This window comes from Mobula birostris, chromosome 5 (genome assembly GCF_030028105.1).
Source record: "Mobula birostris isolate sMobBir1 chromosome 5, sMobBir1.hap1, whole genome shotgun sequence".
In the NCBI taxonomy this organism is placed as follows: Eukaryota; Metazoa; Chordata; class Chondrichthyes; order Myliobatiformes; family Myliobatidae; genus Mobula; species Mobula birostris.
Window position 1 is genome coordinate 194,428,634 of NC_092374.1, and position 16,053 is coordinate 194,444,686.

The 16,053-nt window shown below is 40.7% G+C and overlaps 1 protein-coding gene across 7 annotated transcripts in view; it reads right to left on the bottom strand.

Annotated features, from left to right (window-relative positions):
* The window catches only part of LOC140198194 (large proline-rich protein BAG6-like), a 136,610-nt gene that overhangs the window by 90,738 nt on the left and 29,819 nt on the right, over nucleotides 1-16,053 (bottom strand). For 6 of the 7 annotated variants that reach the window (XM_072259219.1, XM_072259218.1, XM_072259217.1 and 3 more), the window contains exon 5: nucleotides 15,146-15,217. The exons of the other annotated variant lie outside the window; for it this stretch is intronic. In XM_072259219.1, the coding sequence (XP_072115320.1) occupies nucleotides 15,146-15,217 (72 nt within the window). The remainder of the gene's footprint in view (nucleotides 1-15,145; nucleotides 15,218-16,053) is intronic. 7 annotated transcript variants of the gene reach the window in all.

Sequence of the window (16,053 nt, forward strand, 5' to 3'; positions counted from 1 at the left end):
GAGAAAAATGCAAATTGAACTGGTAAAAATAATTTCCTATAATGTTAATGAGGAACTGGCCAAAGTTGACTGGAAAGGGACACTGGCAGGAAAGACAGCAGAGCAGCAGTGGCTGGAGTTTATGCAAGAAATGAGGAATGTGCAAGACAGATATATTCCAAAAAAGAAGAAATTTTCGAGTGGAAAAAGGATGCAACCATGGTTGACAAGAGAAGTCAAAGCCAAAGTTAAAGCAAAGGAGAGGGCATATAAGGAAGCAAAAATTAGTGGGAAGACAGAGAATTGGGAAGTTTTTAAAACCTTACAAAAGGAAACCAAGAAGGTCATTAAGAGAGAAAAGATTAACTATGAAAGGAAGCTAGCAAATAATATCAAAGAGGATACTAAAAGCTTTTTCAAGTATATAAAGAGTAAAAGACAGGTGAGAGTAGATATAGGACCGATAGAAAATGATGCTGGAGAAATTGTAATGGGAGATAAGGAGATGGCAGAGGAACTGAACAAGTGTTTTGCATCAGTCTTCACTGAGGAAGACATCAGCAGTATACCGGACACTCAAGGGTGGCAGGGAAGAGAAGTGTGCGCAGTCACAATTACGACAGAGAAAGTACTCAGGAAGCTGAATAGTCTAAAGGTAGATAAATCTCCTGGATCAGATGGAATGCACCCTTGTGTTCTGAAGGAAGTAGCTGTGGAGATTGTGGAGGCATTAGCGATGATTTTTCAAAAGTCGATAGATTCTGGCATGGTTCCGGAAGACTGGAAGATTGCAAATGTCACTCCGCTATTTAAGAAGGGGGCAAGGAAGCAAAATGGAAATTATAGACCTGTTAGCTTGACATCGGCGGTTGGGAAGTTGTTGGAGTCGATTGTCAAGGATGAGGTTACAGAGTACCTGGAGGCATATGACAAGATAGGCAGAACTCAGCATGGATTCCTTAAAGGAAAATCCTGCCTGACAAACCTATTACAATTTTTTGAGAAAATTACCAGTAGGCTAGACAAGGGAGATGCAGTGGATGTTGTATATTTGGATTTTCAGAAGGCCTTTGACAAGGTGCCACACATGAGGCTACTTAACAAGATAAGAGCCCATGGAATTACGGGAAAGTTACATACGTGGATAGAGCGTTGGCTGATTGGCAGGAAACAGAGTGGGAATAAAGGGATCCTATTCTGGTTGGCTGCCGGTTATCAGTGGTGCTCCACAGGGATCAGTGTTGGGGCCGCTTCTTTTTACATTGTACATCAACGATTTGGATTATGGAAAGAATGGCTTTGTGGCTAAGTTTGCTGACAATATGAAGATAGGTGGAGGGGCTGGTAGTGCTGAGGAAATGGAGAGTCTGCAGAGAGACTTGGATAGATTGGAAGAATGGGCAGAGAAGTGGCAAATGAAGTACAATGTTGGAAAGTGTATGGTTATGCATTTTGGCCGAAAAAATAAACGGGCAGACTATTATTTAAATGGGGAAAGAATTCAAAGTTCTGAGATGCAACGGGACTTGGGAGTCCTCGTACAGGATACCCTTAAAGTTAACCTCCAGGATGAGTCAGTAGTGAAGGCGGCGAATGCAATATTGGCATTCATTTCTAGAGGAATAGAGTGTAGCAGCAGGGATGTGATGTTGAGGCTCTATAAGGCGCTGGTGAGACCTCACTTGGAGTACTGTGGGCAGTTTTGGTCTCTTTATTTAAGAAAGGATGTGCTGACATCGGAGAGGGTACAGAGAAGATTCACTAGAATGATTCCGGGAATGAGAGGGTTAACATATGAGGAACGTTTGTCCGCTCTTGGACTGTATTCCTTGGAGTTTAGAAGAATGAGGGGAGACCTCATAGAAACATTTCGAATGTTAAAAGGCATGGACAGAGTGGATGTGGCAAAGTTGTTTCCCATGATGGGGGAGTCTAGTACGAGAGGGCATGACTTAAGGATTGAAGGGCACCCATTCAGAACAGAAATGCGAAGAAATTTTTTTAGTCAGAGGGTGGTGAATCTATGGAATTTGTTGCCACAGGCAGCAGTGGAGGCCAAGTCATTGGGTGTATTTAAGGCAGAGATTGATAGGTATCTGAGTAGCCAGGGCATCAAAGGTTATGGTGAGTGGGACTAAATAGGAGAATTCATCAGCTCATGATAAAATGGCAGAGCAGGCTCAATGGGCCGAACGGCCTACTTCTGCTTCTTTGTCTTATGGTCTTATGGTCTTAATGGGGGTTTGAATCTAATTAAGAGAAATAAGATTATGTCTATTGAAAAAAGAGAGGGCACAAATAGCTTTCCTTCAGGAAACAAGTGGACAAATGTGAGGTTATCCACTTTGGTGGCAAGAACAGGAAGGCAGATTACTATCTGAATGGTGTCAAGTTAGGAAAAGGGGAAGGTGTCCTTGTTCATCAGTCACTGTAAGTAAGCATGCAGGTACAGCAGGCAGTGAAGAAAGCTAATGGCATGTTGGCCTTCATAACAAGGGGAGTTGAGTATAGGAGCAAAGAGGTCCTTCTGCAGTTATGCAGGGCCCTGGTGAGACCACACCTGGAGTATTGTGTACAGTTTTGGTCTCCAAATTTGAGGAAGGACATTCTAGCTATTGAGGGAGTGCAGTGTAGGTTCACGAGGTTAATTCCCGGGATGGCGGGACTGTCATATGTTGAAAGATTGGAGCGACTGGGGTTGTATACACTGGAATTTAGAAGGATGAGAGGGGATCTGATTGAAACATATAAGATTATTAAGGATTGGACACGCTAGAGGCAGGAAACATGTTCCCGATGTTGGGGGAGTCCAGAACCAGAGGCCACAGTTTAAGAATAAGGGGTAGACCATTTAGAATGGAGTTGAGGAAGAACTTTTTCACACAGAGGGTTGTGGTTCTGTGGAATGCTCTGCCTCAGAAGGCAGTGGAGGCCAATTCTCTGGATTCTTTCAAGAAAGAGTTAGATAGAGCTCTTAAGGATAGCGGAGTCAAGGGATATGGGGAGAAGGCAGGAAAAGGGTACTGATCGTGGATGATCAGCCATATCACAGTGAATGGCGGTGCTGGCTCGAAGGGCTGAATGGCCTACTCCTGCACCTATTGTCTGAACACACGAGCCAATCCGAAAATGGAAAATTAAAAAGAATGGGCTTTAAGCATGTATCTTATCCATCATATAAATTGAGCCACAAAAGAGGGGTAGCTACTTTAATATCAGGTGCTCTTAATTATGAACATATTTCAGAGACTAAAGACAAGGATGGACAATTTGTAAAAATTACAGGAAGAATAGAAGGTACTGAAATAACATTGTTGAATGTTTATGCTCCACCAGGCTGTGAATGGTCATTCTACAGACACATTTTTGACCTAATGGTCAGTTCTCAAGGGGTAGTAATCTGTGGAGGGGATTTTAATATTAGGTTAAACCCTGCATTAGAGTCTTCAAGAATAGTTACTCAGAATAAACCTCTGACTAGGAAAATGAATTCACTGATGGAGGAGTTGGGAATTATAGATATGTGGAGGGAATTACACCCCACTAGTGGAAACTATACACATTACTCTTTCCCTCATTCAGCTTATTCAAGGATAGACTTATTTTTTATATTTAACACAGACAAGACTCATGATAAAAGACTGTAATATTGCAACAATTGATCTGTCGGATCATAGCCCAGTCTCTAGTCCCTAATCCTGGAAAGGAAGATGAGGAAAACACTTGAGGTTAAACTCACATATACTGACTTGACTTGGTCCAACCAAGCAGAGTTCACTGCCAAGAAGGCCCACCAGCGCCTTTACTTCCTGAGAAAACTAAAGAAATTTGGCCTGTCCCCTAAAACCCTCACTACTTTTATAGCTGCACTGTAGAAAGCATTCTTCTAAGGTGCATCACAACCTGGTATGGAAGTTGTCCTGTCCAAGACGGGAAGAAGCTGCAGGAGATCGTGAACACGGCGCAGCACATCACACAAACCAATCTTCTGTCCTTGGACTCACTTTACACCGCACACTGTCGGAGCAGTGCTGCCAGGATAATCAAGGTCACGACCCACCCAGCCAACACACTTTTCGTCCCTCTTCCCTCCAGGAGAAGGCTCAGGAGCTTGAAGACTCGTACGGCCAGATTTGGGAACAGCTTCTTTCCAACTGTGATAAGACTGCTGAACGGATCCTAACCCGGATCTGGGCCGTACCCTCCAAATATCCGGACCTGCCTCTCGGTTTTTGTGCACTACCTTACTTTCCATTTTTCTATTTTCTATTTATGATTTATAATTTAAATTTTTAATATTTACTATCGATTTGTAATCCAGGGAGCGGGAAGCGCAGAATCAAATATCGCTGTGATGACTGTACGTTCTAGTATCAATTGTTTGGTGACAATAAAGTATAAAGTATACTCAATAACCCAAAAGTAATGGAGAGATTAAGGGGAGAAATCAAAGAATACCTAGACCTTAATGACACGGGAGAAACATCACCAGTGATTTTTATGGGATACATTGAAAGCTGTACTGAGAGGAAAAACTATTTTCATTACCACTCACATGAAAAAAAAATCAATGAACAAAAATTAGCAGGGTTCAAGGAAAATTAAAACAACTTCAAGTTGTAGATAGCAACAAAATTAATTCTAATTTAAAACAGGAAATTAAGAAATTGCAAAGTGAAATTGATGATATTTATACATTAGAAACTCAAAGAAATTTTCTTTACCTGAGACAAAAGAATTATGAAGTAGGAGGTAAATCAGCCAGATTATTAGCACATGTTACGTAAACAACAAGCAGACAATACAATTCATAAAATAAAGAATCCAAAAACAAAGCTTGTGGAGAGTACAATAGAGAAAATTCAAGAGTTTTGAAACATACTAACAAGAGCTGTACTCTCAACCTCAGGCTTCCAATGAGCCCTATATAGACATTTTCCTGAATTCTTTAGATCTACCCAAGCTCACAGATTTACAAAATGAATGCCTATTAGAACCAGTAACTGCCAAAGGACTGAACGCGGCCATCTCCAGATTAAAGGCCAGAAAGTCTCCGGGTTCTGATGGGTTTACCTCAGAATGGTACAAATCGTTGAGGTCACAGTTAGCCCTATTAAACACCTTTAACTGGATCTTACAAAGAGGAGAAATTCCACCTTCCTGGAGAGAAGCGATTATTTCAGTTATTCCTAAAGTGTGTAAAGATAAACTAGAATGTGGTAATCACCGGCCAGTCAGCGTTCTGGATTACAAATTTGGATTACAAATTATTTACATCTATATTAGCATGCAGACTGGAAAAGCTTCTACCTGGCCTCATCCACTTAGACCAGACTGGATTTATTCAACAAAGACAAACTCAGGACAAGATAAGGAGAACTCTACACATACTAGAACAGATTACTAAGAATGGGACAGAGACAATGGTAGTAGGATTAGCCGCTGAGAAAGCTTTTGATTCAGTTAGTTGGGTATTCCTATACAGAGTGTTAGGAAGATTCAGCTTTCAAGAAAAGTTTATTAAAGTAATCTAGACTTTATATGACAGCCCTACAGCTCAAATTAAGATAAATGGGGACCTCTCTGACTCCTTTATTTTAAAGAGAGGAACTAGACAGGGACGCCCAAATTCTCCTCTCCTTTTTGCACTATACATTGAACCTCTTGCTCAACTAGTAAGACAGAGTGAAATTGTAAAAGGTATCAAGGTGGCAAGGATTGAACAAAAAGTGGCGTTATTCGCAGATGACGTTTTAGTCTATCTGAGCGAACCAGAAAAATCATTTATAGCATTGTTTACACTGCTGGATGAGTTCGGGAAAATATCAGGTTAGAAAACTAATGTAAAGAAAACTCAGGTTATGTCCCTAAATTATACAATATCCAAAACAACTGCAGGATACATATGATCTTAAGTGGGAAGCTAAATCATTAAAATATTTAGGAATAACCCTGCCAAAAGATCTTTCAACATTGTCACAGGAAAATTATGGGCCATTTATTTCAGAGGTGAAAGCAGATATACATAGATGGAATGTTATCCCCTTTTTAAGTTTAAATTCAAGGAAAAATACCATGAAAATGAATATTCTCCCTCGATTACTTCATCTTTTCCGGATTTTACCTATGGAGGTGGATGATAATCAATTCAGGGAATGGGACAGATGGATTTCTGGCAAGGAAAGAAACCAAGAATCCGATTTAACACCTTACAGTTAGAGAAGGGAGGAGGAGGTATGGCACTTCCTTGCTTGAGAAATTATTTTTATGCTTCACAGATAACCCCTCAGTTATATTGGTGTAATAGGGAATATAAGGCTAGATGGAAGGAAATAGAATTTGGATTGATTGACAGTTTTCCTCTACAGGCCTCAATAGCGGACCAAGGATTGATGGCCCAATTGGAAAAGTCTAAAAACAGCTGGATAAATCTCACATTAAAAGTATGGCAGAAGGTGGCTAATTCATGTGGAATCAATAACATGTTAAAACTTTTCAGATGGTGTGCATATGATACTGAATTCCTCCCCAGCAGAGGAGATAAAAGATTTGAACTATGGATAAAGAAAGGTCTTACAACCTACCTCCCATTCACACATAAAAGAGTATTACAAAGTTTTCAATCCCTGCAGGACAAACATGGCCTAGAACACAATGACTTATTTTTTAGGTACCTTCAAGTACGACACTATGTTAACCAGAGTGGTAGATATACAGACTTATCAACAGTAGAATTAGAATTTTTCAAGATTCTGAATTCAGCTCCCCCGAGTGGAGAGAGGGCTCGTGAGGGGAGGGCTGAGTGAGAGGATGGGGGTAGCTAAGGGGTGAGGTGAGTGGGTGGAGTGAGGGGCCCCAGACTGTACTTTCAGAGGAGGCTTGGGGGAAAATATGCAGCTTTCAGTGGTCTTCGACTAACTCTTTGACTTGGAGGGAACATTGTTGGAAAAATATTATAAGATACTTCAAGACCCCATACCAGGAAAAATCTAAAGACACAAACATGACATGTTGGAGAAGGTGTGGCTCCAAGGAGGCAAATCATTTCCATATTTTTAGGATTGTCCCAAATTAAGTGTATATTGGAAAGGTATTTACAGAACATTAGTTAAGGTATTTAAGACCCAGATACCTCTGAACTTTGAGACTCTCTACTTGGGGCATGTATTGTTTTTGGAACAGAAGAAAGATATAAAGCTGCTGCAGGCCCTTTTAGCAGCAAGTAAGTAATCAATCACCAGAAAGTGGCTAAATCCAATATCACCTACATTAGAAGATTGGCATGAAATTATTTTGGAAATATTTAAAATGGAAAAGATGACTTACTCTCTCAGAATTCAAAAAGAAAATTTTTTATCAAATTTGGAATAAATGGATTGAATTCATAACCCCAAAGCGAGCAGACTTTAGATGACTCTCCTAATAGTTTATACTGCTTTCCTCATCAACATAGTAATTGTGTTAACGTAAGCACCCTCGGTTCGAATGTTTACTGGTTTTTTTTGGAAACTGGAGAATCAACACAAGTAAAGGAAAAGATTTGGGAAAGGAAAAAAAATATGATAAAATGAAGTAAATAAGTACACAGGGATTGGATAAGTATGTTTGTGGGCAGGAGCAAACAAGAACGGGTTAAGATATAAACACCTACGATAGAAATTATATAGGGTTACATACAATATTTTGGACCAGGAAGAAATGGTCCAGAAGAGATACATGGAAATTATTATTACTATTCTTTTTTACAACCATTATCAATACTTAGTCTAATAGAGTGGAATTACAACTGCACATAATTATCTATTTAAGTGCCTAATTACTTTTTGTATCATCTTAGTGTGTACTTGTGAATGTATAAATAATTATACATCTATACATATATAAAAAATGGAAAAGGTTATACATGTAAAAAAAAGTTTGTATAATACTTGAAAATACCTTACCCAAATAAAAATAAAATTTAAAAAAAAATTCTTCAAATATCAGTGCAAAAGCTTTTGCACTTCTCTAGTCCATGGTGGTAAAATAGTCCCAGGATGTAACCCAACACAGAAGATACACAGACTGCAGTAGACAGACAGCACTTTGCTCTCTTCCTGGTACAGAGTAAACTATGGGACTGGCAAAAGAGAGTTGAAAAACCTGAAAAGTGATTCCAGAACCACTAATACTACTGGCTTCCAAATGCCCTTCTGCTCCGAGGCATCTCGGGACAGACAATAAATTTCAGTATTGCTAGTGACATGTGCATACCATAAACAAGTCATGAGAAAATAACTGACACATTTTGAGAAACGCACTTCTACTCACTTATTGATGTCAATACAAAATTTGCCTTTTACCATATTTGTCTGCTGCATCAGTTTAACAGAGTAAAATAAAAGAAGAGAAAACCTTGGAACACAACAAAAAACTCCACAGAGGGCCGTGGAGCCAAGTCATTGTGTATACTTAAGGCAGAGGTAGGCATGTTCCTAATTGGTAAGTGGGTTAAGGCTTATAGAAAAGGTGGGAAAATATGGTCAAGAGAATAGTGCAGCAGACTCAGTGGGCTGAATTACCTTAATCTGCTATCTCTCATGGCAAATTATGGGAGGAATATCAGCCAGGGCACTAAACAAACTCACAGCTCCTCTTTGAACATGGTTAGACCACTGATAAAAATACTTCAAAGTATCATTGAAAAGCCAATAGCCCAGAGAGGCAGCATTCCCTCCAAACCACAGTTTAGATTACAAGTTTGATCCATAAATTTGGGTTATAATTCAAACCCCGGAGGGTAATCTGAACCTCACAACCTTCCTCTACAACAGGTGACTGCCCCAACAGCCAGGTCAAGATGACAAGCATGGATGATAAATAATAATGATCATGACTTCTCTGTCTAAATAAACTCAGCTGGTTGGGCAGCATCTGTGGAGGAAAATAAAACAGTTGAACTAAAAACATGACTGCCTTATTTCTCTCCAAGATATTGCCTGCCCAGAGTTTCGCCAGCATCTTGCATATTGCTTCAGGTTCCAGCATCTGTAGTTTCAATCATCCAAATAAATAATCAATCTACCTCTTTTAATCTTCCACCTCAGCACACTTGCATTTAATAAGCTTTGGAATAAAGTCCATATTCCAAGAAACAATGTGACAATGTTGCTCGTCACTATTACAAAGTGAAATAAGGTTTGGTAAAGCACACTGGGAGTCTCTATTGGCATACAGCGCCACCTACTGGTATCTAATTCAGTTCCACAACTGATTGGCCTAAAAAAAACCCTTAAGAGACAGTGATCACAACATGATTGAATTCATATGGTAATTTGAGAGGGAGCAGCATAAGTCACATGTATCAGTATCGCAATGGAATAAAGGGAATTACAGAGGCAAGAGAGAAGCTTGCCCAGGTAGATTGATGGAAGATACAGGTCCACAGTCCCTTATCCAAAATCCTTGGGGCCAGTTGCATTTCGGAATTCAGAATTTTCCAGATTTCAGACCTCACCCCCCCCCCCCCGATACCAAAAAACACGTATGCTCAAGTCCTTTATTTAACCTGTCTCAGTGCGGTGGACATTAAGACCCAGTGGTGCACCAAACCTACGCACATCCTCCCATATACTTTAAATCATCTCCAGATTACTTATAATACCTAATACAATGTAAATACTATGTAAATAATTGTTATACTGTACTGTTAGGGAATAATGACAAGAAGAAATTTTATTTCCAACAAAAACGTTCAACAAAACATAAAAATATACAGCTTCAAACGATTCGAATCAAACACATGGTAAATGACTTATTGGAATAAATGTAGAATGCCACTGTCACTGTAAAACTTCAGTAACTTGTCTTTCTATTTATTTAAGTCATAAACAGTGGTAGCTCCGACATGATTTTCTTCAGTAAAATGCTGCACAGACACACCACGATCAAGCTTCTGCAACAACTCCACTTTCTGCGTTATTGATAGAGAAGATTCCTTCTCTTTTTCTCATTATTACCCATAGGGGTATCTGCAGCTCTTTTTGACATTTTCACAGTGAAGTTAAACACAAAGTCAATAGTGAACACAAAATATCAGCGAACAGCACATGCACATGTAACCAGTACGAGCGCTGAGCCACAACTGACGTCTGGCGGTCTCTGCTAGTGCTGTCACATCACACCTAAGTGACGTCAGCTGTCAGCAAAAAAAAACTTCAGTTTTCGGACCTTTCTGGATTTCAGAATTTCGGATAAAGGAGTGTACAGCTGTACTGGCAGGGATAATGGCAGAACAGAGATGGCTGAAGTTTCTGGGAATAGTTAATAAGGCGCAGGATAGGTATGCCCACAGAAGAAGTAGTTCTCAAATGGCAGGGATAGGTAACCATGGGTGACAAGAAAAGTTAAGGACTGCCTAAAAGCCAAGGAAAGGGCATATAAGGTAATAATACAGTAGGCAAATACAATGTTTGCATTTATTTCAGGGGAAACAGAATATAAAAGCAAGCAGATCATGCTGAGCTTTTAAAAGACACTAGTCAGGCCGCACGTGGGAGTATTGTCAGCAGTTTTGGACCCCATACCACAGAAAGGATGTTTGTTTGTTACAAAGAGTCCAGAGGAGGTTCACAAAGATGATTCCGGGAATGAAAGAGTTAACACGAGGAACATTTGGTAGCCTTGAGCCTGTGCCCACTGGGATTTAGAAGAATGCATGTGGATCTCACTGAAACCTACAGATTGTTGAAAGGACTAGATAAGGTGGATGTAGAGAGGATGTTTCCTCTGGTGGGAGTATACAGAACTAGAGGGCACAGCCTCAAAATTGAGGGGAGTCCTTTTAGAACAGAGTTAAAGAGGAATTATTTGAGCCACAGAGTAGTGAATCTGTGGAGTGCTCTGCCATGGACTGTGGTGGAGGCAAAGTCTGTGCATCTATTTGCAGCAGAATTTGATAAGTTTTCTGATTGGTCAGGGCATCAAAGGGTATGGCGAGAAGGCAGGCGTTTGGGGGTTGGGTGGGATCCGGGATCAGCCATCAGCCATGATGGAATGGCGGAGCAGACTCAATAGGCTGAATAGCCAAATTCTGTTTCTAGTCTTATGGTCTAAAACACAGAGTACTGTATACAGTAAACCTAAGAAGTTCTGCAGATGCTAGAAATCCACAGGCAAAATATACAAAATGCTGAAGGAACTCAGCAGGTCATGCAGCATCCACAGAAATGAGCAGAGTCAACTTTTCAAGCTGAGACCCTTCTTCAGGATTGGAAAGGAAGGGGAAAAAATTCCAGAATGAGAAATGGGGGGCGAGGAGTATAGCTAGAAGGTGAGGTGAAGCCAGGCAGGTGGAAAAGGTAAAGGGCTGGAGAGGAAGGACTAAGAGACACGAGTGGGGAACAGAAGAAGAGGTGAGGGGAATGGAAAAATTCCCTCCTTCACTATCTATAGTACAGATAATGAAAGAGCAAAGTTAGATACCAACTTAAGAAAGAATCCATCAGCCTAAATGCTCAAGTGAACACATTGTGAAGGAGCATTAGACTGGTGAAGCAAAGTTTAAATTGGACAGGAGAGTGGGAAACAAAGCCTGCCACAGCTGCTGCTGTTTATTGAGGGAGAGATTGAAAGGGGAAAATTGTTACCATATACTACCTCAAGATTCATTCTCTTGCAGATGTTCACAGGAAAAAGAAATAAAAAGTAGAAATTTACCCAAAAAAAATCCACATAAACAAAGACTGACAACTAAACAATATACAATCCTTGAAATCAAGTTGTGGAATCAGCTCAGCATTAAGGTGAACAAAGTTATCCACAATGGTTCAGAATTTTGATGGTTGTAGAGTAGTAACTGTTTCTGAACCTGGTGATATGGGACCTAAGGCTCATGTACCTTCTGCCAAATGGAAGTAGCAAAAAGAGGACACAACCTGGATGGTGGGGGTTCTTGATGATCGATGTTGCTATCTTGTGGCATGTAAATGTATTCATTGTAGAGAGGACTTTGTCGGTGATGGGCTTGGCTGTATCTATCTATCACTTTCTGCTTTCTGTTCCTCAACATTGGCATTTCCATACCAGGCCACGATGCAACGAGTTAGGATACTCTCCACTGTGCGTTTATACAAGTTTGTCAATTTTTCAGTTGACATGCCAAACCTACACGAGGTAGAAGCACTATTGTGCCTTCTTTGTGATGACAGTTATGTGCTGGTCACAGAGCAAATCCTCTGAAATGTTAACACCAAGGAATTTAAAGCAGCTGACCCTCTCCACCTCTGTACCCCTAATGAGGACAGAAAATCAAAACCAAATCTGTGTTACACTTGTATCTGACCTGGCAGGCTACTATTGAAAACTGGGCACAAATGAAGTCTTCCTATTATTAAAACAGAACTAAAGCACTGAGAACATAATGCAAATAAAAGTGTATGAAGAAAGTAGCAGAAACTAAAGATTAGATCTGAATAGAAAAGCCCTACACTTTTTACACTTACAGATGGCTTTGCAAAATATGAATAAGTGCTGAAGTAGAGAGAATTTCGACTTGTGAGAAATCTAAAACTGTCGCAAGGTGCAGAATGGTTACTAATAAATCCAGCAGTGGTTACAATGCTAGTTTAGTATATGGAAGAGGCAGTTTTAGATATCTCTAGAGGGAAAATGGAGGAATGCAGAAGGAGAAAGGGACTGGAAAGGCAGGTTAAGTGTAAGAGTATAATGGATTAACTTGGAGTAGGTGGGTCAGATATCTTATCCAATTTTACCCCTTCAATTACATCTTTTGTCCTTATCGCACAATAATTAAGGTCCTCCTCTCAATGGACAACAAACAATTAGATTAAAACATAACACTTAGATTTAAACCATAACTAAATAACAAGATACATATGGCATCAGTGTACAACTGCATGGGAACGAACCCTCAGCGACTACCAAATGTTCACTGGAACAGGTTGCATCTTGCACAGTTTTAATTGTCTGCATCCAGCACAAGTGAAAAAGAAAGTTTCCCAGCATTGCACGATTGATATGAGTGTCGTGAAGTCCAATGAGTAGACCTAGAACTGCATGGAGGGTCAAACTTATAGTGGTATTTTCACCTTTTAGATATTATTTTGTTTGCCTCCTTTCCTTGGTGCAATCAATTACTTAGCTCTACTATATGGTTCTAGGATGTGGCTACCACTGGCAATGCCACTATCCATCTCTAATTGCCCCCGGCACTGAAGAGGAAGTAACACCAAACCAATTTGGTGAGTCTGGAATTACAGTCTTGACCAAGTCTTAGGAGACACCTTCCTCAAAAGGATATTGTTCTAATGTCTATTACAAAGAGCAGATTTTTTCACCCACCCAAACTTCAATTTAACTGTCTCACAGAGTATCTGTCTGTGCTATTATAGTGATGTCCATCACAAGCTTGCAGAACAACACTTCATCTTGCGTCTGGGCATTCTGCAAATTCAACTAACTTGCTGTATCCATCTTTATCAGAACCAAATTAGATCTTCCTCAGCTTACTAACACCCAACAAATGCACAACCCCTTCACAGAAGCAAGCGGATTTGCAGCTTCTGCAGGGATGCAGGTATCTTCTGCCGCTCGGGAACTCAATTTGTCCGTATTTCCCATGCGAGCCATCCGGTTTACAGGAGCAGAACCCTGCTGTATCATGGGGAGGATCTGCAGTGAGTCCACACATCAGTCTTTCTCTCTCCATTGGTACACCTTAACCTGTTGGACATGTTCCATAGCCCTATTCACAGCAATGCACAACACAGAGAGAGCATCATCTAACTACCCCATTAGTCTACTTCAATAGGTCTAGCCCTTAACACAGATATTCCTTTTGTCCTGGCCCTCCCTCTCAACACCTTTGCTGAAATTTACAATGACTTTTTAACCCACATTTCCTAATATACACAAGGAATCTCTGACCTGAAAGAGTAATCGTTCTCTTCCCTACAAACACATATAGACTTGCTGACCATTTTTATCTAGATTTCCAACATATCCTTTTTATTAAATATCTTATTTCTTCTTCAGTGTTTCTAGACACAATGTAACCTACACAGCCATCTTCAAGGACCTTGTGTATCTGCAAACATACATTCTCTCCACTCCATTTAAAGTACATACCTTATAAAATATAACATGTTGCACCTTTCACATATTTCTGTGCTCTTTTGCCAATCTTCTTCAATTATCATAACCTAATTCCTCTCGATTCCCATGCCCAGATCATTGAGAAGAATAGCATGCACAAGCTACATCATCCCAAAAAGCTCTGCCTTCACACTCTAAACTTCAACTATCTTATATTAAAATAAGACCAGAGGAGTCGAATCAGGCCATCATACTTTCCCCCTCAACCTCATTCTCCTGCCTTCTCTCTGTAACCTTTGACTCCATCACTAACCAACAACCTACCAACCTCGGCTTTAAATATACCCAATGACTTGGCCTCCACAGCTGTCCATGGCAAAGAACTCCACAGATTCACCATACTCTGGCTAAAGAAATTCCTCCTAGTCTCTGTTCTGAGTGGACATCCTTTTATTCTGAAGCTGTGTCCTCTGGTCCGAGTCATAGAAATGTACAGAAATAGAAACGGGTCGCTTCAGCCCCATGTGATGCTACTTGATACTTATCCCATGTACCCACATTAAGCTGTGCCCAGTCGCCTTTCCTATCCAAGTACCTCTCCAAATGCCTTTTTAATGTTTTCACTTGTGTCTACCTCCACCAGCTCCTCTGGCAGCTCACTCTAAAAATTCACCACCTTGGCTCCAGGTAAAATTTATCAACTGCACAGCAGCCAAGATACATGGCCCTTAACAAGCTCTTTTTGGCCAAGTCCAGTAATTCCAGCAATTCCATTAATAAAAATAAAATGGATGCAAGTGGCTCAGTTTCCAACCATGTGGCTTTTTAAAGGGCAAAATACTGAATGAAGACTACACAGTCAACAGAGTAAGCTCTGGAGAACAACCATCATACCTGGATGTGAGAGTGCAAGGATTTCTATTGAAGGGAGTCATAACAGATTTAATTCTGGTTTGCAAGGCTGAAAAGGGACAACATGAAAAGGCGGCGATTGCACCAGGCAGCCTATGCACCTGATAATCCCCGTACCCGAATTACACGCAGGCACAAAGAGACACACACTATCACTTACCCCGGTGGAAGTTGCGGCTCGTGCATTCCGACCAGCCTCACCCAAACCTGCCATCACCTGCTGCACTGATTGCTGTAACAACACGGAAAGGAAACATCATCGGGGCGACACCGCAGCACCCGCGTGCAGACAGCCCCCCACCGTTAAATCGGTGGCCTGTTCTTGGGTGTGGGGGTGAGGGTTGGGGAAGGGGGGGAGGGGGAGTTGTGTTGCAAACACACACAGCAAAAAGACAAGCTCTTCTGCGATGTGCATGCATTCACAAGTTATCTGGAAGCCCCAAGTTGCCTCAAAGAGGTGAGCATGGCACAGCTGTAAGATGTGCGCAGGATACACTGTGTGGATGAAGGTGACAGGCTTGATACCGTCTTTAACTATCTGCAAGGTCACACTTCACTCAATTCCTAATAGCAACTGTAAGCATGCTAATTTCTAGTGTTACCAGGTATCTTCTGGCATCATTCGATCTTTAAAACAGCAATTGGGGCCAATATTAATGGAAAATAGCCGACATACTGCCCTAGCAGGAAAGATGCATATGCGTTTGACTTGTAACAGATGCTCATTTTAGATAAACATACCTGACACAATCATGGACTCAGTTATTTTATGCTTGGTTGATGTATAAATAGTGGAACAACACAAGGTCAAGTTCTGCTAGGGATATGATAAAAGAACAATGACCACAGTCATAATAGGGCAGGATCTGTCTGAGGGAAATGTTGAAATATGGAGATTGTGAACAGCAGAATAGTTCTGTTACACTGATACTCGGCTACTTTTGCCCCACCTCACAACCCACACCAGAGCAATGAAAATGCACACTAGCCACTGCCCTTAGCCTACTTTGTTAAAACCCGGGCTTCCCGTTAAAAAAAAATCACAGCAACACGAAAGGCTGCCATTCA